We start from the raw sequence: 25,091 nt of genomic DNA, 5'->3' as shown, positions 1-25,091 counted from the left end.
CTAATCAAGCAGCTGCGGCAATTTATCGAAGCCTGGGTGGAGAAAAGCTTAATCACCTGGGGATTATAGTAGTGGATGCTGGAGCCGCTTTCTTGCGAGCTGGACTCCCAGCAGGGGCTCGGGGGCAACTGTTGATGTCTGTTGCAGGGGCTGGGCGCGAGTGAAGGCGTGTGCCTGCCGGTCTGATGGATATTATGGTTCGCGTGCTGATGACCGGCACCTGTAATCTGTACCTCGCACCTGCCGCTCTGGCTCCTCGGCATGGGCGACTGCGAGTTCTCCACGTGCCTCCTCTCCCTAAGGGACATGCTTCTGATTGGCATCGGCCTGTTAGCCGTTTGCGGCAGCTGTATGTAGATCTGACTGTGATGTACCATCCTCTCGTGCTCGTGACCGTGCACGTGCTCGTGCTGAAGCTGGCTCGCCACCGAACCACGTTCCGTAGGCTCCTGCAGCTTCCGACTGAGCCTCTTCTCCGCCTTCGCCATCGCCGTGATCGCCGCGAACTTCTTCAGCAACGTGTACCTGCGGAACGCCCGCTGGATCGTCAGCGCCGCGTTCCGCGCCTTCACGCCCCCGTACTTCCGCTCCAGCATCTCGATCTGCTTGTCCAGCAGGTCCTGCGACAACTCGTACCTGCTCCAACCACAACAAATTCCCCGAGTTTTACAAACCGCCGTGTACCTATCGCAAATATTCTATCGTACACGCGACAACTGGTATCGGGTTGTTTATTAAACGACCCACAGACGATGCAATTCATCGTACAACAAATCGTACAAATTAACACGTTACCGACCGGTGATTATTGCTTAATTTCGAAAAATCTACGGTTCATGGCTAAACACTTTTTAATGGAACCATCAATAGTAACAGCAATTTTCATAGTGAACTAACAAGACACCCTCAATAACGTGATCTAATAGTTTCATTTAAGATTGCAATGTAACAGAAAATTTCTATGCTTTCTTTTGGTACAGCAAAATTATTGAAAATCCTATTAATAGGCTTCCGGTAGGTAAAGTGTTAAGTTGCTCCAACCGTCCGAAAGACAATTGCAACGTGTGGCGCGGTTCTACAACTTGTAGAACGACGCGGTTGGACGTACAACAGGTTTCTCGCAAAAATTAAAAGAAGCACGTCCGATAGCAACTCTACAAGTATCAAAAAAGAAAATTGTGAAGATCTTCGTAGGAACTTCCAGTGGCCTAATAAGTTTCTCTCATATTTGTAGTTTGTTTTGTAATTTTACGGCGAACTAATCCCAACAGGAAGTGGAAAACATCCTCGTTCTTTCTTAAATAATTCTTGAAATCTGCTGGTTTTCATCCTACGTATAAGGGTCTGTTCATACTAGAATATTTCCGGCCGGATACATCCGACCAGACCCTAATAATTCTTGTAATAAGTTCATGTTAGAAATAAGTTCTTCGTTTTCGAAGAAGTAATGTTACCACAAGTGCGAGGCTGTGATACGATTTCGTACAATTTGCTGTACGTCTGCGCTCGTTCGTGGGCACAAATGAATATCTAGTCTTTCAAATTGTCTGTGTTGTCTGTGGGCCGTTTTAGCGTTAACCATGATAGGAGACAGAAAGAGACAAGCACGCTAACGATAAGGAGAATCTTTCCGGTGAACTTACGCAGTCTGCAGCCGGCATCTCTTCAGCACATCCCCGTTCCTCGCGGGTCCTTTCTTCAGGTGATTCTGTTGGTAGGATGGGGCCGGCTGAGGCTGGCCACCGTATCCCTGGACCATCGTTCCGTAGCTTTGCGGCTGGTTGTAACCCCCATGCGAGTACACCCGCACGTTCGAGGACGACGAGTACGGACCATGGCCCCCGTGTCCATGCCCATGCCCGTGTCCATGCCCGTGCCCGTAATTCTGACTCTGTATGTACGACTGGCCCGTGATGTACGACGCCGTCAGGGATGTTTGGCTGCCGGACGAGTACACACCGTGCATACCACCGCTGTGCACCTGGCTCGCGTTCGAGCTGTGCTGCGACGGCCTCTCCATCTTCGACGGGAAACTACGGACAGACAAAACGCACCTTTTCACTCGGATATCGATCAACCGAACCAGCATTAATGTACGTAAACATGCGTTAAGATGGTAGACTCGTTTCCAGCATTGCAAGGGTGCGGGATTCGCCTTCTCATTTCTTGATAATACAAAAATCGGGTTTTTCAGTAGTCAAAAACGCTAGATAAAAGATCGATCTAGGACGCTATCGACCTCAAAAGTCCTATTTTTCTGTTTACGAAGCGTAATTTATATGTATATTTATATGTATATGTATATTTATACGTAATTTATCAAACTCGGCCGTTACTGGTTAAACCAATGGCCCTAAAACGTGTTAGGTAGCGGCCAAGTTTGAATAATTTAGCCCTCCATGTGACTCTTTAAAAATTAAATAGCGTTCTTTTTAACTAATTTTTATTTGTATTTTTCTAAGCTAACGAACTTGGCCGTATTCTGTTTGATCTCACAACTTTTTACGGCCACAAGAACTTGGCTCCTGTTTACAGAATGTTTTTGTTGGGATTTCATCAATTTTTGTTGAAATTTCATCAATTATCAAGTAGGTATCAAAGATTAACACTCTGCCGGCGAATTAGAACCCAACTTTACCTAGATTTTTTCTGTTATAATTTTAGTGTCATTTTCTACCTTATTGTAATCTACCAGTTTGAGCTTTTTGCCACTACCTCGAATGGCGCTATACGAACGTTTGAAGAGAGCAGATGATTCTTTCCGGAATTTACACGGTTCCTTATGGGAAAAGCGGCATATTTCATTTTCTCCATACATAACCTATTTCGTTTTTTTTTTTTTAAATACAACCCCTTTAAGGTGTAAAATTTCAAACTTTGATAATTATTCCTTTGAGTGTTTGTTATGGTGGACCTATGTACCAAATTTCAAGCTTGTAGGTCAATGGGAAGTACCCAACAGGTTTTGATGATCTGTCAGTCAGTCAGTCAGTCAGTCAGTCAGTGACAAATTTAGCGATTTTTGAGGTCCTATATCTCGGAACCTACTAATGTTGGAAGATTAATGTTTTGTCAATATTGAGACATGATAGCATTTAACAAGTGTACGAAATTACATCTCTCCATCTGCCTCCAGTGTCGAGTTATAAGCCTCTAAAAAACGGCTAAGTTGTTTCGTGTAAAAGGAGGTAGTGCAAGAACTTGGCTGGTGCACTACCGTGCACCTAGATATAAATGGAAGCATCGTTTTGGAGTATTTCTTCGGGCGCCCGCCCCCGTCAACGATAACGAGCTCGCGGTAGAACGATAAGGTGCGCGGGAGCGCGTGCCCTTGTTCCCGAGCATAGTGCAACGAGGGGCAATTAAAAATCGCTGGCGAAGTCGCGCCGCCACGCGGTGCAATTCGCGATGCAATCTCGCGGATTTATCTTGTTTTTCGTTTGTTATTCCGGGGGCAGCAGCGCGCGCCGCTAGGCGACCGGCCGGCCCGCTTTATTCAATATCCGCTCGGCGCGTGATTGCCAAACGTGATTTCCGGAGATTTCACTTATCGCGGCAGATAGGCCTACGATTTCCACCGAAATGCACTTCCTGACCTGCAAACTCGCTCGGACGTTCGTTTCACGCGTTTCCACGAGTTTCGCAGCCGCGTCGCGTCGCCGCTCGGCAAAATCATTCTTCGACGCTCCGAACACCGTTGTTATTATTCCACGATCTCCCCTATTTCGCTTTTCTATTTTACCCGACACTTCCCACGCGGCCGGACTGATTTTCTCATCGATTTTCCGCCGAGTGAAAGTTACTCGCACGGTCCACGCTGGCTCTGCCAGGTGTCGGAGTCTATTATTCCATTTAACCCTTCGCCGTATTTTGACGAGCCAGACTCGTGGGTTTTTGAACAAAGTCCAACAAATATGAGCGTTTCATTTTAGATGAAATAAAATTTGATTCGTTTCTAATCAATAGACTGCGAAATAAAAAATGTTTGCATTGATTTCAAGACACAGGAGCCAAATAACAAATTCATTCTTCTTTTAATTACCTTTTTAAGGTGAAACTAATACACTGGTGCCCTTAAATCTTTTTAATACCGCCACTGTTTTAAATTGCACGTACCCATTTTTGTCATAAATGCATAAAATCCGCAGTCTAGTTATCGATATTTAAGTATTGAAATAAATATAACAAAAAATATACATTTACTGTAACTGTAAAAGAAAAGGTGCGGCGAGGGGTTAAACCCTTGCACTCTGGATTCTGAACAGAATCCAATATGTACATATTATTAATTTTATACAAACAGGAATCAAATTCGATTTCGTTGTTGTCGATCTGCAGGGTGATTCTCAATTCTTCAAAGTTGTCGTACCATTATTCAAAATATTGCTTGTAAAGTTTATATCCTTAAATATGTTGGTATCTAATCAGTAGACTGCGGATCTTTATGCTAAATAAAAATTGTCTGTATAGATTGCAAGAAATAGAAACAAAATTCCATTTTATTTCTTCCCTTAATTATTTTAATAGATCAGGCATTATAGATTGACATAGGGTAAACTGTACTGTTGCTGGCACTGCAGTGGTTATTGGCACTTTTGATTTAAACGGCAAATATTAAGAATTCCAGGTATAGAAAATCATTTTATATTGCTTCTTATTTATATTTCAAAGCAACGTTGTAAATTTTCATAACAGAGTTCCACATATGACTGTTAGCAACGCTGGTACATCCAGTAAGACCGACGTATGACCACAGTGCAGAGTAAAATAGTGTTTTATTAAAATTTTCGTTACGAGTAAGTACACTTTATCGCCTTGTAACTTAATTTTGGACTGTTCTACAGATGTAACAAGTGCGTATATGTTTAACTATAAAACAAATAGAGCCTGTTCAACGTTTACGTCTTACTGTGCCAATGACTGTACTATTTGTCTTACGATTGTTATTCACTGAACATATTTTATAAAAATCTCTATTAGCTTATAATAATAGCAAGTTAGCCTCGTTTAAACATTTCAAAAGAGGATAGAAAGATTTTTACTACGATTTTGGCTTAGGGTGCCAATCATTGCACAGTTTACCCTATTCCATTTTTCGAATTTTCCAACAATTTTGAATTTCGTCTACTCAATTTTGCTATAAATGCATAAAGATCCGCAGTCTAATAATAAATATAATGATAATAATAACAATATTAACAACGAGACACGCGCCACTGGCCGGATAGATTTCGGTGTCGAGTGAACAACACCGCGCTCCGTAAAAGTAATAAGGGTGGATTTATAGTGCAGCAGCGAGGTGAGCTGTGCGGTGAAAAAAAAAGAAAATACACATGTACTTTTTCATTAGTATGTGTCGAAATGTTGTCACGGATGTTGGTTTCTTTTCACCGCGCCGCTATCATCGATGCTCGCAGCTCCACTATAAATCCACCCTTAGACATCGATCGAGGTGTACAACGGAGAAAAAGCTCGCTCAAGCGCTCGTTTTCCCGCCACTGTCCGAAAAAACAGGAATTCACAGCCTGTCAGCGATCACCGTGTTAAACGAACGTGTGCTTGCAACGCGATCGTGAATCACGCGATGAATCATCGCACGAAACTCACCCCCATACGAACTACATACCCCGTGAGAAATCCGGGAACACGAACCACCATGTCGATCGTTCTGCGACCCCCGGAACCTTCGACGTCGAGACTGTCACCGCGAAACCACCGTAAATCCTCTGCTCATGTCACGACGCCCGGTTATTCCTCGAACTTTTTCGATCGCGAAATCGTTTCGGGAACACTGTTGGTATAACTCGCCGAGGATCGCGAGAGCGCCGATGCGAACAGCGCGGAGGATCGCGTGGTTCTGCCGATCTCGATTGTCTCCGCTCCGTCGGAGCGGCCCGATCGAGAGGAAGGTTCGAGCGAGCAGCTGGCAGCCAGAGGCATTCTTCGTCCTCGACGCGAGGATCGGAAATCAGTGAACAAGACCGTGTCGGGAAGAGGGGTGAGAAAGCGCGCGAAAAGAGAGAGAGAGAAAGAGCACGTGCACACCGGCCTCGACAGTGGTGAGCAACCTTCTGCACCGGAATCGATTTTAACCTCGTCCTCGTGCTCTCCTCTTCTCTCCTCTCCGCTGCCACGGCACTCGGACGGTTAATCGTGTGAGCATTACCTGATTTTAAAGGCGGAGCACCCTCTTCGGCACAACTTTCTTACAGGCTTTACAACGCGTGCTACAGTGGCCGAAATTTCTATAAAGTCATCTTCATTTTACAGAAATATGTAAAGAAATACTTCTTAAAAACCACGCTTATATTAAAATGCACTAAAAACGGAGAAAATAACTTTTTTAGGCATCTTTTAGGCATAGTGACTATAAATGAAAGCGTGGAGCGCTAAACTATTACTGACGGAATCTTGTTTTTTTTTTTTAACCAGGTCGGGACCTGTTTCTCTATCATGGCGATTTTCAAAAGTTTCCTAGAGCTACAGCGCTCTTTACACTTTTATATATAAGAGTTGCTATTTTCCATCATGAGAGTGAGATTTAGTCATAACTCACATAGTACTTTAATAAAGTATAGTAAAGTTAGTGAAGTTAGTATTTTAAGAAAATTTTCAAACAACTTGTTGAGATTGTTATTACTGACGTAATCTTCGTGGGCGCTCCACGCTTTCATTTATAGTCACGAATGCCTAAAAAAATGATTTTCTCCTGTTTACATAGTGCATGTTAATATAAGCGTGGTTTTTAAAAGTCTTTCTTTATATATTTTTTTATTTTCTACTTTTTAGTCTTTTTTTAAATGGAACGCAAAATATAGTAATACTGGTATGAAATAGTAAGATATACTGGTTGTATTTGTTGTGACAAGTAAAATAAAAATGTTCTACTTGAATCGCAAGAAACTGGTGCGAAATGGAAATATATTTTCTTTCTTAATGTGTTTAACGGGCCGAAAACGATATAATAGTATTTTTAAATTGGTGTAATGTTTCTATTGCTTAAAACGGCACCTACACTCATTTTTATCATAGATGCATAAAATCCGCTGTCTAGTAATACGCGAGCAACCCCGGGTCTCTAGTTTTATCGTTAATGCGGAAGAAAGGTCCGGATGGCAAATAACGACGAACACAAGGGAGCGCGAAAGAAACGGAGTCCTGTTTTCTCGTTCGGAACGGGACGGGACGGAACGGTTAACAATTTGTTGTGTTCCGAGTTTCTCCCGTCGAATGACTGGCTGCTATTCGTTCCACGATTAACTTGTTTTCCCTTTAATATCCCGGTCTAGAAGTTTACGAGAAACGACGGTGGAACAGAGAGATCGCAGTCTCATGTTTTATGCACCTGCAGAACGCTCGAGCCCGAGCCAACCCCTCTGCTCGACTCATCCTCCTTTCCTATCCGCAACTTCGTGTCGGAGAGTATTCTCCTTCGCTCCAGCCGCAGGTTCTTTCACGATTTTTTCCCGGCGACGAACGATGCGTGGAAACCTCGTTCAACGACTCTCCTATCCACCGACAACGAGCCTCGTTCCGTCCAGATCGCAAGTTCAGAAGTTTACCGCGTTGTAATACCATGTCCGACTCCCGGCGGACGTTTCGAACCGGTTGCGGATTTTATGCAAGTTTGACGAAAGCGAATTGGTGTAATGTAAAACAGCAAATACATTAGAAGAATTCAAAAACACTGTTATATTATCTTCAAACCTATTTTTAACATATTCAGAGAGAAAATAAATTTCTACTTCACTCCGGTTTGTTGCAATTCAGTTTCTGTTTCAATTATATTGCAATTCTATTTCACTCCAGTTCGCTGCATTTCTCTCAACAAGTCGTTAATGTTCTTCTAAAGATGGTACAAAATTCCTCTGAATGTTCACTTTTTGCTCGCTGATATATTAATTTATAGCGATCGATACAGACAATCTCCAATTCGCAGTCTATTGATTACAAACGAATCAAAATGCATTTCATTTAAACAGAAAGGCGTCACATTCATATTTGTTGGACTCTGTTTAAAATCTTCGGCACGAGTGTGGCTCGTTAAAATAAGGCAACGGGTTAAAATGAGAATTTGTGGAAATAAGTTAAATGCAAAAGGTTACATTCATTCTTTCAATATTTCTGATTTTTTTTTAAATTAGTATAACATATTTAATTTACAGACGCGATTCAAATAAATCTTGAAAAAGATCCAAACTAGGATCGAAACGTTGATCTTGTTTGACAATTAGCAAAGTTGCTTTATAATTTGTAGTAAACAATCGAACCGTTGCGCCGAAAACATTAAAAAATGTATTAAATACAAAAGGTTTAAAATAATCTATACATTTTGGTTGGCTACATAAGGGTTGAGCATGACTCGACTAGTGGACCGGGTGTCCCGAGACACCTTGATTCCCGAATGGCGTGGGCGCAGGAAGGGTGGTTCACCCTCGAGCCGCGTGCACCAACAGCAGCACCGCGTATCGGTTTTCACGCGTGTGTCAGCAGGTACGCGGCAGAATGCCAGGATGGCAGGGTCGGCGGTGACGATGACGATATACGCTGCATCGTCGGCCGTGACACTCAACCTTCCACGCCTTATGCAATCCTCGTCAATTAGGCTCGTTGCGTAACGAGCCGAGATGCGCCTTCGGATAAGCGAAATGCGTTTACAGTTTACAGGCTGCGACGGGAGCCCGGAAAAGTTAACCGGTGATTGGATTCCGTCGCGTCGGGGGCTGAGCCGACAAACTCTCCGCCTCGCACGCCCCGCCAACGAGTTATGAACGTCAAATGTATTCGGTTCGTTATAAATACATATTGGACTGGCAAGAAAGTAAGCTCGGTATTTTCAGGTGAAATGAAACCCAACTTTTTTATTCAAGCAACGAACTTTCACCGATATTGATTGAAGTATTTGTGACAAAATATTTTCCATTTTGTCCGGTGAACTTTTGCCATCTTTCTGGTAGCTTCGTGATTCCGCGCTCATAAAATAAAATCAAAATCAAAAATGTTTGCATTGATTGCAGGATACAGGAGCCAAGTAAACGTTTGATGCTTCTCTTGAAACTAATACACGTTGATGTTCTTAAATATTTTTAATATGTCCACTGCTTTTTAAATTATATTTTTAATGATATTTTTGTCATAAATGCGTAAAATCCGCAGTCTAATCGTCATTAGTGAATGTTTTACCCCATTCAAAGAGTTTTATAAACTTCGAGATAAAATAGTACATAATCTGATGGTGCAACGTCCGGAAGTAACAGTCAATCTAGTTTTTCACCGACTTCGTGTTAATAAAACTTCGTTAAGTTAATTTTGTTTAATTAAATACATAATGTAATAGTATTTAAGTTCGTGTGTATTCACACAGATTAAATGGAAATTGTTTCATACTTTTTAGTGAACTTTTTCCGTGCGTTTTTTCGAAGTCGGTTTAATTTTTTTTAATTTCTAGCAATCGATGCAGAAAATTTTGGAATTTTGATTCCAGTTAAAACTTTTTCCCATAAACTCGACACCCTGTGGGACGGTACGGAAGAAGGAAGGGTTAATTTTTCGAAGACAGACGGCCGGAGGAGAGTCGAATGTCTGGCGAATCCGCGGGAACTTTCTTCTTTCATCCTTCTCCGGAGGGGTTCGAGCTTTCCCAGGGACGAGGAGGCTTTATAACACATTCCCGGCTTTATCACACATTCGCACGATTCTCCCGACGGAACGGTTCTTCTTAAACGAAACGTAATTGCAGGAAAAAGTCGCAGCCGGCGAACGGAATTGTATTTAAAGCGAGCGCGTTAACGATTTAACTGTACACCGGTGTGTATCGCGCGAGTTCACGAGAGAGAATCGCGTTACCTATCAAGAGGATCAACTCGGCTCGAGGAACGAGAATGCGTATTCTTTTGAAACCCGAGAGAGAATCTTACTCTCCCAATTTGCTATAAATATTTTCTTCGGAGCATAAACGGCGGCTGCGTTTGATTGCGAAAAATTGCGATTTCGAAGCGAACGGGAACGTCAAGTCGCGTCGTTTCACCGTGCATGCCGAGAGCGCAGACGAATGCACTCGGCTGAAGCTAACCGGGACCCCCGGTACCGTGTGCACGCGGCGCCATTTAATTACGTGACGTTGATCCCGCGATGCGCGTAACGAGCCGCGATATCGCGAAAAATACCCGGTCTCTCTGGTACCGCGGTGGGTAAACGACTGGAAGCCGGCTCTTCGAGCCTCGGTCTCTCGATGAAACTGCGTCCCGCGAACGTCTAGCGGAAAAATAATCGAGAAAGAACTGTAGCCTGTCGGACGGGACGATCCAGTAAATACAGGGTGAACATTATACAGAGTTGGGCATTAATCGATTGAAATTTTAATCATGATTGATTGATTAATGTGTACGATTAAAAAACTTTTTTAAAAAAAATTAAACCGACTTCGAAAAAACGCACTAAAAAGTATGAAATAATTTCCATTTCATTTATGTGAATACGCACGAACTTAAATACAATACAAATCTTTTCGGAGGCGGCGCAAAATTGAAAATTGTCGACACTGGAAATTACGAAAATCCTTAAATTCTTCTAAATACTAATATATTTATATTTAAATAATATATTTGCGCCGCCTCTCCGAAAAGATTGTATGTATTGTACTTAAGTTCGTGTGTATTCACATAAATTAAATGGAAATTATTTTATACTTTTTAGTGCGTTTTTTCTCTTTTTAAACAGTTTTTTTTTATTTCACACTTTTTTTATACTTTTTGAAGTTTTCGAATTCCCGTTTCGCTTAAGCGGTTAACACTTTGCGCTACTGATAAAACTACCGCTTTGCTTGAGCGATTAAAATCATTGTACATAGTTTCCTTATATTCCGCTTTGCTTGAGCGGTGAATCCTTGTTTAACGCTATAATTCTGCTTGAGCTACACTCACTGCGCTACCTTCTTTTTCTAACGCTAACGATCAAAGCCCTTGCGCTTCTTTGGCTTTGCTCTCTTCTATTAATTCATTCTAGTTTCTTTTCTATGGTTTAATAGTTTTTTTATAGTCCAAACATCTGTGGAACGGATTAAGGTCATACACCGAGGTAGCACTGTATCGACATCTTCAATTTGAAAAATTTTCCAACAATTTTGTATTTCATCTGCTCAATTTTTCCATAAATGCATAAAGATCCGCAGTCTAGTGATTACATACAATAAAACTGATCAGGGTTGGGAGAACTGTCTTGATTTACGCATTAAAATTGCTTCGAGTCCAAAGGGTTGAACGCCTACTGCACGTTTGGTATCTAGAATTTTGCGAGCTCGAAGAACGCGGAACCAGAAGAATCCGTGGAACCCGGAGGAGGTCAGCCCTCGTTAGCGGGAAGAATAAACGAACGCGACTGGAAATCTCGTTGTCCGCGCTGGTAATAAAAATGTGCATGGCGCATCGTGACTCGAAACAACGTTGCCCTCGTAATCAACGAAAGATCGTAAAGAATAATTGTGGAGGACCGGCGGCGCGGCGCGCGAGTCTATTCCACTCGAGAGAGCCCGCTAGAGGGGGACAGAGAAAAATGAAAAAAAAAAAGAAGAAGAAGAAGAAAGGTTGGGAGGAAAGATGTGGCAGGAAGGAGGAAGGAAAGGCAGGAAGAAAGGAAAAAGTCTGGAGGACGGAAACACAGCGGAGGTTTCTATGGCGCGTGTCCAAGTGGCAGCTGATGCGCTTCACCTGAAACCCGCGCTCGCTCCCGGTACTGGTACCAGCTCGCGTCTGAGGGTTTTGTCTTGGTCGGAACGAACGAGTGGCTTCTGCCCCTCCCTCCCCCCGCCCTAGACTATCTCTTTCAACCCTTCGGGCGTCGTTCATTGTCTCAAGCTCTGCCTGAGCGCGGGCGTCGCGTCCGAGTCAAACGCCGCTTGTCGCCGTAGCACAATAGAAGTCGCCGGGCGCGGCACCGTCAGCGCGAGGATTTATCGAGAGCACAGGCTCGACGAGACCGGGGCGACCCGCCTTTTTGTTTCGACCCGACAATTTTCCGTCGAGACGGGAAACCCGGCGATGATGATCGCCCGCGACGCTCACTTTCGCCTCTCGCCACTTTTCGTGTTTCGATACCCCTCGGGGATTTTCCTCGGAAACTTTTCCCTCGACCTCTCCGTCGAGGTACCCAGGTCGCGACGATAGGACAGCGGCGGCGTTCGGTGCTGGATTCATCAAAGGTTCCGATACAATGTTTAATAAATCGATTGTCCGATAAATTTCATTCCTTTTTACGTTGATTTCCGATCAATTTAACACATGTTTACAATTTTCTTCATATCGCGACGAGTTAGCGCGGTAACTTTAATTAAAACGCAGCATTGTACAGCTTTTTTTAACGCCGGGTTAATGGAAACACCGACTTTCTGTATCATGACTCGATGGACCATCGAATTCTCCGTAAAAATATATTGACCTCCACATGTCCCAAATCTGATAGTTAACGAGATAATCATAATTCGTAAGAGAAAGGCACACATGTCGAGTCCGGTAAAGTAAAGAACAGCCTTTAGTTTCTTTCTTAATAATTTGCATTGCCATATAAAAAATTTATTCGACTCACAATAAGTACCGTATCTCGAAATTTGACGTGGATCGGAGCCAGCTAAAATCTGGAGTACTCCACGCGACATAATAAGCCGATCTATGTACAAATATTCCGGAAGAAGTCTTACGTTTTTAGTGGAAAAATGCCGGCAGTCTAAGGGTTAAGGACAGCGGCAATTGCTAGGGAGGTGGCGTAAATGTTTCCCAGAACAGTATTCTCGCAAAGTGTACCATTGACGACGCGCAGCGAGAAAGAAAATAAAAGAGAAAGAGAGAGAGAGAGAGAGAGGGGCGTTCTACCAGCCGCGGTGGAAAAAACACGAAGCCAGGTGCATGTTCCGAGGCACTTTACGGCAAGAGTTCGCACGTGTGCGTCGGTTCATGTGTGTTGTGTGCCTCGAGCACGCGTGCACCATACTACGCAGCGGCACGAGTCCCGAAACACCCGACGGGCAGATGTTCAGGCTCTTGCGAGGCTTTGATGCCACCCGGACTTCAATTTATTTCTTCTCCTACGATGAAGAGCGAGCGCGCGAGCGAGAGAGAGAGAGAGAGAGAGAGAGAGAGAGAGAGAGAGACGAGGAGAGACAATGGCCGCCCTCGAAACGCGCGTACCATCCGTATGTATCGAGAAACGCAACGTCCCTCGACTCGCTCGCGTTCCTCGCACGGTTTGCTTCTCTTTTCTCGGATAGAGGCTCATCCGGTTCGGGGTTCCATAGGTAGCTCGCATTGTTACGTCGGAGCAGGATCTCGGAACCGTCCTTTGCCGGCAGGTACATAGTTCGGTTTCCTGTAAGACCTACCCTCCTCGCAGATGGAACACCGCCGTCGTAATTTCGCAGCAGGCGCGGGGGCAACCAGCAACAATCTCCGGATTGACCCCGGGACAACGGAAACGGACCTTCGATCTTGAAAGTGTGCCGCCGCGACCCCCCCCCCCCCCCAACCCCTGTCCACAAAATATTAGGTTGGGGAAAAAGAAATCCCAACAAAAATATTCTGTAAACAGGAGCCAAGTTCTTATGGCCGTAAAAAGTTGTGAGATCAAAGAAAATACGGCCAAGTTCGGTAGCTTAGAAATACCTCTTGCAATACTGAAAAAAGCATTTGTAAAAATTAGTTAAAAAGAACGCTATTTAATTTTTAAAGAGTCACATGAAGGGCTAAATTATTCAAACTTGGCCGTTACTTTTTAAACCAATAGCCCTAAAACGTGTTAGGTAGCGGCCAAGTTTGAATAATTTAGCCCTCCATGTGACTCTTTAAAAATTAAATAGCGTTCTTTTTAACTAATTTTAACCCGTTGTCCGAGAATTTCTTTACTGAATATCGATAACGGAGAAGCAGAAAGCAGATGCTAGAATGTACATTCGATGGATCGCGATTATGAATAGTGACGCGTCGTTATCGTGACCGTTAACAGCAAACGTTCGACGAGAAAGAGAGAGAGCAGACGGCTCCGTGCGGCAGAACTTATCTCTGTTTCCGTGAACCGAAGCTGTCCGTTTATCGATCGAGTTTGTTGTACGACCGAGTGGTAGGTGTGCGTTTCCAGAGTCTGATAAAAAAAGAAAGAAATAGGGACGACTCGATGGAGGATCGTAGGCGAGGCGACGAGAAACGAGGCGAGATTGTTCGCGACTGAATCGAGCGTCGACACTCGTTAGGTTTTATTGGTGCGAGCGAAACGAGAATCTTGCTCGAGATTTTCGACTTGTATCTGGCCACGGAATTGCGCGGGAATTGCCGGCCGCTTCAAAGGATTCTCGTTATTTCTTTCTTATTACGAGGTCTCCAGGGTTTCTCGACTTTTCGCTGAATGCGCGACGTCTTTCGCCGAACGAAAGGGTTGAATCGGAGTTTCCACCGGTCGGAGACACGCGTCGCTTGAAAAAGCGGAGCGCGGACGTCGAGTAAAAAGGAAATAGAAAATAAATCTACTATTCGTAGCGCGGCCCGGTGCAAAGGAACGGTGCGCGGGGCCGATTCGAGCTGAAAAAACCCGGCAGACCGAACGTCTGCATTATTCATGCTCTCGTTTCGGTATAACCCGCGCGAAAAGCCTCGCAGAGATCCACGGATTTATGGAGAACACGAACGAGAGCGGGAAACGCGTCGGGTGTTCCGGTTTAATCAAATTTCCCGCGATTTTCCTCGTGTTCTGGCGCTGGCGGTGGTTCGGTCGCAGCCTCGTGGTCGTCGTGGCGGTGTCAGTCGCGGTCGCGGTCACGTTCCTCGCCCGAGCAAATTATTTCACGGAGGTGGAATCGTGTCGGTTCCGAGGCACACTCTCCGCGCACCGTTAATAGCAATCAACGGTTGTTAATTGCTCGATGATAATTAGTCGAGACCCGCCGCGGATAGAGAACCGGTAGCACAGCACGCTTTAATAATTCCTTTAATGAATTCGAGACGGTGCGCGCGGTTCTTCCGGCCGGCGGAAGCCAACGAACCACTCTTCCTCTCTCTCTCTCTCTTTCTCCCTCTCTCGCTTCCTCTCCTCGGAAGTCGATACCGATCCGACGCACGTCGATTGCCAAATAGACCGACGTTCCCGAAACGTTCGCCTCTTCCCCGCTGAAATCGGGGGCAACCAAACCACGCCTACTCGGGGCAAATGGACCACGCCTCCGGGGACGATGTGGACGGTCTTCGATAAATTTTCGACTGATACACTCGAACAAAAACGAATGTTAACGCTAAACCTACCGAGTCTTAAAAGTAACTGCTACGTTTTCCCTTATGAAAATGACTAGATTGATTTTATTTAGACTTTGTGCGGCTCCTATTGTAATAGGTGCTCTACTAAAGATATCTGTACAACCGATTCTTATGAAATCATTTTTACAATTTCATTAATTGTAAAATCTAAAATCTGTAGCCGATCATTCCGACCGGTGGTGGTAGGTTTAGTGCTGAGTCGTTCTTGCGCGACAATTAAACACACTTATGTGCTTTGTTTTATGCTGCATTTTTTATGTTGCCTTTTTCTTTTGGTGGAAATATTATTTCACAGTGTATGAGCCGTTTTTGCGCAACAATTAACACTGTTAAAGACAGTGAAATTAATTTTATGCACTTCCTTGTTTAAAGTCATAGTAGAATGCATAATTTTCAGAGAATCTGTGACTTTCTTCTGCTAGACTCTTTTAATAATTCAAAATTGGGTACGTCGCGTTTAATAAAACTTTCGGACAAGGACACATTTATTTATAATGCCTCTTTCTTTTGAACTTGTTGTGAAATATATGTTTTTAGCGTATTAAATAAACATGTCAGCGTGCAGCATCGCGCGGTGGGGTACACGTGGCACGGAACGTGTTAATGAAAGGTCGGAGAACGCATTATAATTTGCATAAGAACGTTTGCAGTAGAGTGGAAGAGAGGAAAAAGGAAAATTGTTGGCGTCGTTACGGGATAGGAGACTGAGCAGTAACACTCGACGCTAGGTGTTCCGGGTTTAGCAATAAGACTCTGATCCCTCTCTGGCCTTTGTTCGCGTATCGGCGACAAAGTTTCCCGACCAGACTCGGCTCAAGGATTAGCAGGGGAAGATTCGCGAAGAGGCCGGATCGGATCGACTCGGGTCGCCGCGTGGGAACGCGATCCACGAGCGAGAGATCCTACGCCCGGCTCCCTTTTATGCATCTAATTAACCGTGAATAAGTTATAGCGACGAGCCGACTATGAAAAGGGTTCCTCTCGGATGAAAAATTTCCATAAAATAGCCGGAAGCTGTTCCCGTAACTCGAGAGTTCGGGGGGAGATATCTTCCGGAAGATGCGGGGAACTGGGACAGGCACTGGTTGCGCGACCGTGTAGCGAATTTGAAAAATTTCTGAATATTTAACGGGCTAATCCAATTGAGATTTCTTCTGTGGGTGAGCGGAAATATTAAACATGGTGATCGCTTGAGGATATCAAGAAAAAAGCCATTCTTATCGATGGATAAAGATGGCTACGGAACGCTCTTCCCAGTTCCCAACGATACATCGTTGCGGTCAACGTTAATTAGCTGGACAAAACTCATAACGTAATTCCGGAAAAAATGGATACTGGTCGTATGAATATTATTTAACATTTCTCTGTCCGTAAAACTCCCAAAATCTTTTTTGTCGACAGAACTGTGGAAGCATTTTGAATTCATATATTTTCCTACATTTTGTAAGGTGATCCATAAAAGCTCTAATATCTGATTAATGTAAATCGATATTTTTAAAATATAATACGTTTTTCACTGCCTTTTCTATATTCTAAAGCAAATTTTTGTAATGGAAACTAACGGCGAAAATACGTTTTACTGTCTCAATTAATGTATGTATTATGAAGGTAGTGTATGCAACAAACGCTAATAAACGGAAAAATTTTTGTGATGGAATTGTGGAAAACAATAGTAAAAATTGATTTCTACGACCTTTTCAAGTGGGCCAATAACAAAAATTTAAAAAAGTGGCAAAACGTTCGAAGATCTTGAAAAATTTCAATTTTTACCACTTTTGATCGTTCATAACTCGTAAACCAATTAACCAAGCCCAATGAAATTTTCGGAGCGTACACATATAATCGATACAAGTTGACCAAACACATCTTTTAAATTTTCGACGTGCTCTGCTGATGTATTAGTAATCATAAAGAAAGTTTTGTCCAGCTAGCACGTCGAATCGCATCACCGTGTTCCGGTGTCGTTTGTTACGAAGCAAAGAGTCAATGGCCGCTAAACGGCCTATCGGATCGAGCGATCCCGCCCCGAAGGCGCGTGCTTCCGACAAAACCCTGGAATCGATACCGATCGCAGATAAATACCGATTGATGAAGTTGGTGGGCGTCGAGTATCCCAACTGCAGTCGAGACCTGATGACTTTCTCCTGAACGGTGACCATCCTGGAGCTCCTTGAACTCTGATGCACCCTCGTAGTCCTTATCACTTGATAACATTGATGTTTGCTCTGGCCGGCCGGCACTCTATCGCTCCTGGGCTCGATCATCGTGAACATCGTCGTTTTCACTGTTCACCGAACCGATCGCGATCGCAATCGCCGGACACGATCTCACTGTGTTCACTCGCGATCACCCGGTTCATTTTCCTGACGAACAGCCGCCTCCTCCGCGTCGGTACTCTTTCGTTTCGAAGTTTCTACGCCGATGTCCGATGCGTCCGATTATCCGAGGTACGTTTCGGTACCCAACGGACCTGTTTCCAAGGGACAAAGCAGCTTTAGATCCCCCGACTGTCGTTGCTGGATCGTCGACGTTCGTTCCGATCGATCTTCGCACCGCAGCTTTAACCCCTTGCCGTATTCCAAACTCGCGACGAAGATTTTAACTAACGAATGTTACGCCTTTCTTTTTGTAATCAAAAGACTGCGGATTTGGTGCATTTACGACAGAAATGAGTGGTCGTAATTTAACACATTACCGACCGGCGATTATTGCATAATTTTGAAAAATCTACGGTACATGGCTATACACTTTTTAATGGAACCTTTCATAGCAACAGCAATTTTCTTTGAGAACTAACAGATCACATTCAGTAACGTCATCTAATGGTTTCATTGAAGATTGCAATGTAAAAGAAAGTTTCTATGCTTTCTTTTGGTACAGTACAATTATTGAAAGTCCTATTAATAGGCTTCCGGTAGGTAAAGTGTTAAGAATGTCCAAATGTTATCTTCAATGTATTAACATTGATTAAAATGGAAAGAAACTTTTCTATGGTTTCAATGACTTGTAATTGACGAAGAAAATGTTTATTTTGCATGAGGATCCGCAGTCTAGCAACACTGTCCAACAAATTTCAACTTTTTTTGTTTCCTAATTCCTGTTGGGTGGTTCTTATAGAGTTTTTTTCCTCCTAATTTTTCTCCTAGCACAGTTTTTGGGAAACATGACTTTGAAAAGAAAACATATTTTTCAACTTTAAACAAATATTGTGATGTTATTATAAAAGATACTGAATTGCTCTTTACAGTAAAAGGTTCTGTAGACTTTCCCAAACACAATGATATCTAATATTAACACATTATGATTGTTTAAACGTAGGAGAAAAATGGAGGGCAGGTTCGGAATCAGCGACAGTAATTGTGGAGCATTTTATGTTGGACAGCGTAATGAAATATTTAAGCATTAGAATCGTCGTAGCTACACAAGAAATATCAATTTTCTTTCCTCTTCCCCGACACTGTTGGAAGTAAAGACGTTTTAATCACTGTAAATGTGCAGAAAATGTTACGGCAAAGGGTTAAACGCAATCGAGATATCCGACAATTTCGTAAAATCCTGCACTCGAGAGAAAATTGATAAACGGAGCGCAAGTTCGAAGAGTCCCTGTCGAAGAGTGTGAAGAGTCATCGTGTACGAATAAATTGGTACCGATAAGCGATTAAATCTTCGAGATAACAGAGTGGATGTGGCGAGAGTGACCGTTCGATTCGGCCCGAAGCCCGACGCGAGCCGACTCGCAGGGTCGTTTTCACTCGGCCCTCTTTTCCGGTTAATTGAGAACCGATCGAAACTTTCTAACGACGCCCGATTAATATGTGCGGGCGCACGCGATCCAGCGAAACGCACGCGACAGCCGCGGAAGCGGTCGGCCGCCATTCGACCGGACGAAACAGAACGGAAAATCGTGCTTCCATTCCGCCATAGTTTTTCCCCCGGCACTCGAGCATCAACAACGTCAGATGAATTCGAATAGCAGCGAGTTTGCCTCGGAAAACAAACGGAGAAAGGTTTTGCGCAAGATGATGCTCGTTCGCGGCGGAGCGAGCCGCGCAGCGCGTCGAATTAAAATCTTTCTCGCTCGAGCAGCGCCGGCAGCATTGTGAAAACGTTTCCGCGGGTAATTAGCCCACCGGTTACGATGCTTAATTGTGCTCGCCGTCTCGATCGTTACCGCGATACATAGAAAAGTTTCGTAACCTCGAGGAAGTTTGCGTTCGACTCTCGGCGTGCTCTCGAGAACGCAACTTCTGCGCTAAACAAATCCGAGCCGTGCTTGTTGTCGTCGTCGGGGCCGTGAAAATCGGAAAAACGAACGATCCGCAGTCTGATAATTCCGCGTGGCGTTTCCGACCGGTGATTATCTCCGCGTGTCCGGCGTTCGATCGAGCTGCGGCCACTCGCGAGGCGAAAATCGCAATTAGTTCGTGCAACTAGAACGCGTCAAACGTGTACCGTTCGTTCCTGTTCGCCGCGCGGTATCGGGGACTCACGTATACGAAAAAGCTCCAGAATAACGATGAGCCTCGACGATCGGCGATTCTCGTTCCACGTCGAGCCGCCGGGAAAAGAAACGAAACGAACAGAGACGCCGCGAAACACGATCCCAATGCGTGAAAGGGTAACAGCGAGAGACCGGTCGAATCTGCAAAAATTCGTTTTCTAATTTCTCTGTCCGCCGGATTCGAATATTATCTAAACCCGTTTTCCCCCGATGCTCGTTATCGCGCGCGCTTTTTTCGCGTCGGACGCGAGAGAATTATCGCTCGCTGGGAATAATTATCGCCGGGGGTCTCTCGCCGATTTCATTATTATTTTTTTTTTTTCGGCAAACCAACGGTACTTCTCTACTAATTTTGTCGTCGACCCGGCACAGAACCGGAAACTTTTGCAACGATAATTACGAGTATCACCGAGAGTACGGTTCGCCGAGCGAGCTCGTTTCGACGAACGGTTCACCGACGAAATTAGGCTACAGGGAATCGTTGATTCCGCCAATTAAGCGAACTCGCGTCGAAAGGCGTCGAGCAAAACAAAGTGAACGGAGCGAACGAAGTCGGCGGCACCTAGACGCTCCCATTGCTTGATCACGGCACTCGAACGATTCTATCGACTCGGTCGTCGTCGTTTCTCGAGCTTTATTTCCCGCGGAACACCGTCTGGCACGCTCTGATCGAGATGAAAACGTCGGCGCGACACGATTCCACGATATCTCGCTAGGACTCGGCTCGATAACGCTCCGTCTCGACGATATCCGTCGCGAATCGCGAACCAAACAACCGCGACCGGTCGAGTACCTCGGGACATGCTGGCGTGAACGTAAAGCGTGTATCGCAGAGCGTGCAACTCGATTTACTGTGAACGTCGCTGTCGGCCACTGTACTGTTTGCCGTTAGCTTCTCGATACCATAATGGAACTGTCAAAGTCAAACGAAAGGTGGCGCGGAGGCCTCCCACCGGTGATTTGAACGCGCGCGTATGGCCGCTCGCTATTCCGCCGAGCCGACTTCGAATAGAGGTCAATTTACACAGCAGGAATTCCGATCCGATCAGCTCTTTGTCTTTTTCGTTGTTCCGTGTCACTCTCGATCATTCAATCGATCCGAAACGATTCGGTGAACCGTCTGAATTTTTCTGGGAAATTTAAGAGGGTGGTCTCGTCTCCGGGTTTGGAAATGCTGCTCGTAAGGTGTTTCCCTGAATTTACGCTGGGATTTCAAACTTTTGGCCAGTTGTGAACGGATCACCGTACCCTAAGACACTAATATTCTATTTCGAACTGTTCGCGGAACGAATGCCGAGAACAGAAGTAACGCCAAGGAGGAAATAGGTGACTGGACACGTTCCGAACGGTTTTTTCCAGAGAGACCGTGCCTCTGGCTGACCACTGAACTCTGCGGATGGAAAAATTATCGCGTTCCACTAACCGGGTGGTGCACTTCCACGCATGTTAATTCCCGTCGCGATAACGAATTCGCGTTTACGCGAAATGCCACTTCGACACAAATTGTCTGTCTCTCCTCCCGACGCCGATACCGGTTCCACAAAATTCCTAGAGCCTGCAATCTTTCTTCAATACTTCCGAGTTTTCTAACGGTTTGCTTCCCGATGATCCTCAAAGTCTATTATTCTTCCGGTTCGGTTATACGCGATCGCTGCAGAGCATAGTACAAGGCATAAGCGGTTGTTAGCCTACTGTTAGGCCCCTCGAGGTCTTCGATGTGCCCGTGGCAAAAGTAAAAGTCAGTCATCGGGAGAAAGCTCAGCGCTCGTCTCTCCGCGCGAGCACGAGCACGACATCCGCGGTGGTGAGGTTACCGTCGATTCGCCAAAGGTTAACCCATTCCCGGCTACACCTACGGCGGTTCCGTCTCTTCCGAGATTCGATGGGAAACGAGATTAACCTGTGGTAAACGACCGCCCATCTCTGGAACAGTCTGCCTGCCGCGCAGTCGCGAGTTTCATCGAAATTCTCGCCGAAAGTCATATTTTTATAGCCGAGGAAAGTATTTGATTCGATTTCATTGTCCCAAATCCACTGCGGATTTTACGCATTCACGACAGAAATGGGTTAGTGCGGTTAAACAACAGTAATCCAGTCTGAAAGTATACCAGTTTCTTAAAATTGTTCAAGACTATTTGATTAAATGGCATTATCGTGACGCTGCTGCGAATTTTATTCATTTAAGAACAGTATAATCCAGTATAAAAGTATCAAGATTTCTTAGAATTTTAGAGGACTATTTGATTAAATCGCATTATCGCGACTCCATTGCGAATTTTATTCATTTAAGAACAGTAAACCAGTCTAGAAGTATCCCAATTTCTTAAATTTTTTGAGGACTATTTGATTAAATGGCATTATCGCGACTCCACTGCGAATTTTATTCATTTAAGAACAGTAATCCAGTCTAGAAGTATCCCAATTTCTTAAATTTTTTGAGGACTATTTGATTAAATGGCATTATCGCGACTCCACTGCGAAATTTATTCCTTTAAGAACATTAATCCAGTCTAAAACAATCCCCATTTCTTAAAATTTTAGAAGGCCATTTGATTAAATGGCATTATCGCGACCCCACTGCGGATTTTATTCATCTAAGAACGCTAATCCGGTCTAAAAGAATTTTACTCCACTGTGAATTTCATTAAAAAAAGATCATCAATCCTACAACCAAACAAATTTCCAAATGGTTACTGTTGTCCATTTATCACTAAAATCCCTCGTACAGGAGAAAGTGGAAAACTCTTCGGGAAACTGGGTACCGTTCGACTGGAGCAGCTTCGAGTACAAGCCTCTCGCACTCGGAGCGTTCGTTGGAGCAAAGCGAACTCGTTACACCTGCCCGGTGTTGTCCGGTCTAGTCAACTCCGTACGAGGCCGTCGAAAACCGAGTAAACTCGGTGGGACGATTTACGAGTGGATTTGCGAGACGTTTGCGCGACTCGCACGACGAATTAATCGAGCGGACGCGGTCGTATAAATAGAAAACAGGTTCTGGTTAGTCGCGAGCCTACGCGCACCGTCGAAAAATAAGGGAAAAGACCGAAAAGGTCTCGGAGAATCTCGCGTGAAACACCACGGTCGCTCGATCGACTCCGATGATCGAACGCACCGACGCGACGTGTCGTCGCCGATCTTTGCGAATTAATTTGCGTCGACGAACGCGTCGAGGACGTTGCTCGACAGTCTGACAATGAGAGCTGGGCCTCGGGACTGGCCCGTTCCCACGGACGACATTCGTCGGTTCGATTAACCTTTAATTGCGCGTGTCGTCCACCTTTATTCGTTTAATTCGCGGCCCCATTGTGCTAGCTAGGCGAGACGCGTCGGCGAAAATTGGATAGTTCATTTTGTTGACAGTGGATTTTTCTGCACGCTCGTTTATCCGGCGGGAAAGCCTTTCTCCGCGAGAATCGGCGACCAGTCAGCTGGAGGCGAGTATCCACACAGACATGGAACGTATCCGACCAGACAAATATTCTCCAATGCATTTTAAAAAAGAAGTGTCGGGGTACGTGCCTGTGCCGTTCCACTACAGTGGGTATGAACACTTCCGTTCAAAAACATTGAAGAATATTTGTCTAGTCGGATACGGTTTGTGTCTGAGCGGATAATATAAAGGTCGGTTTATCTCAGCCAGTTCAGACCAGTCGGACGGAACCTTACTACTCCGGTTTTGTAGCCAGTATTTCCCAACGGAAATGTTTCCGGCCCGGACTGGCTAAGACAAACCGACCTTAATAAATCGACGAAAGTTGGCTAGTAATCCAGCCTAAAAGGATCCCAATTTCTTATAATTTTTGGAGATTATTTGATTAAATGGCATTATGGTGACTCCACTGCGGATTTTATTAATTTAAGAACAGTAATCCAGTCTGAAAGAACTCCAGTTTCTTAAAATTTTTGAAGACTATTTGATTAAATTGCATTATCGCGACTCCACTGCGGATTTTATTCATTTAAGAACATTAATCCAGTCTGAAAGAACTCCAGTTTCTTAAAATTTTTGAAGACTATTTGATTAAATGGCATCATCGTGACTCTACCGCTATAGAAACCTAAAGTTGGTTCGATGCGCGTGCCATGGTCTGGCGTGTCTGATCGTCGTTGGCCGTTTCTACTTTTCTCGAGGACCGATCCGACGCGCGAACGTTCGAGGCGAACCGTTCCGAACATCTTCGAATTAGAAAGATTCTGCTGCCAGCGAATTCGTGCCGCTGTAAGATCAACGCGAAATGATTAGGCCGCTTCTACGCGTGTTAATTCACGATGGAAAGTTGCAGATAGTCGAGTTTGGTAACTCTCCGAGATGTTGCGCAGTTGAATCGTCGAGGACGAAAAGAATTTTGCGGAACGTCCGCGGGATTCACGAGCGAAACAGAGTTTCTGGATTTCCTTGGATCCAGGACGCGGCCGCCGCGATGGATTTAACGTCGTTCAAGTTCACTTGGACGATACGCGTCACACTCTAATAAGAAGTCGAAGACGCCGCGCCGCAGCCGGATCGATGTAGGCTAATAAGAAACGGGCACGCGATCCAAGAAAGCCGAGAGCCGGCTTCTTCACCGGTTCTGCTCGGGCTTTTGCTCCTTTTAACGGGCCGGCCGGCCCGTAACGAGCAACGACACCACCCACGAGTCGATTTCTAACCGGACTGAGGCAAGGCGCGGCGAGGTGAGGCAGCGCGACAGCCAATCGGATTCGTTTCGCGCCAAACAATCGCCGCAAACACGGATCACCGAGCTGCCAATGCTGCCATTCGCATTCCCAGTACAGAAATTATTGCTTCGAGGCGTCCTCTCATGCTCGACCGTTTTAAATCATTGTTTTCGCCGATTCCTTTTTCGCGCACGATCCCGGAAAACTTCTATGAAAACCTGGTCTCGCTCGAATCGACAAATGCAGAATAATATTTCACCCCCGTTATCGCGACTGGAACAGGTCCGACGCGAGCCTGCGAACGTCCGCTGAACAACTGAATCGTCCATGGATCGCATTATTTAGGTGACGGCCCCCGTTTTCAAGGTAGAACGCGATCCCCTCCCCCCGAGTTGCTGTCGATATTCGACGCCGCGCTTCTTCCACGCTCTGTCTGCCACGAAAAAAACGCGTTGTTACCCCGCAACTTCGCGCGTTACGTGTTCTTCCCCGTAATAGTTCGGCGCTGCAGAAGAGGAATAAAAAAGAAAGAAGGGTAGCGACGCGTTCCCGACAGGGTGGAAAACCCGAGGAGTCTGCATTTCTGCGGACGTGCTCGTTTCTCGACGCGTGGAAAGCGAGCCGCGGAAAAGGAAAAAGGAAAA

General features: G+C 44.9%; 1 protein-coding gene across 10 annotated transcripts in view; it reads right to left on the bottom strand.

Moving 5' to 3' along the window:
• Siz (Brefeldin-resistant Arf-GEF family protein schizo) overlaps positions 1–25,091 on the bottom strand; it is an 86,790-nt gene that overhangs the window by 11,353 nt on the left and 50,346 nt on the right. For 5 of the 10 annotated variants that reach the window (XM_076438012.1, XM_076438003.1, XM_076438009.1 and 2 more), the window contains 2 exons: positions 1,644–2,033; positions 57–636 (listed from right to left, as the gene is read on the bottom strand). In XM_076438012.1, the coding sequence (XP_076294127.1) occupies positions 57–636; positions 1,644–2,033 (970 nt within the window). Of the gene's footprint in view, positions 1–56; positions 637–1,643; positions 2,034–5,626; positions 13,510–17,369; positions 18,075–25,091 lie in introns of those variants that run through there. The other 5 variants (XM_076438007.1, XM_076438006.1, XM_076438005.1 and 2 more) reach the window with 3 other exon arrangements.

The sequence above is a fragment of the Lasioglossum baleicum genome, chromosome 14, assembly GCF_051020765.1.
Source record: "Lasioglossum baleicum chromosome 14, iyLasBale1, whole genome shotgun sequence".
Lineage (NCBI taxonomy): Eukaryota > Metazoa > Arthropoda > Insecta > Hymenoptera > Halictidae > Lasioglossum > Lasioglossum baleicum.
Note: the sequence above shows the minus strand (reverse complement) of the source record. Positions and strands in the feature narration are given on the sequence as shown.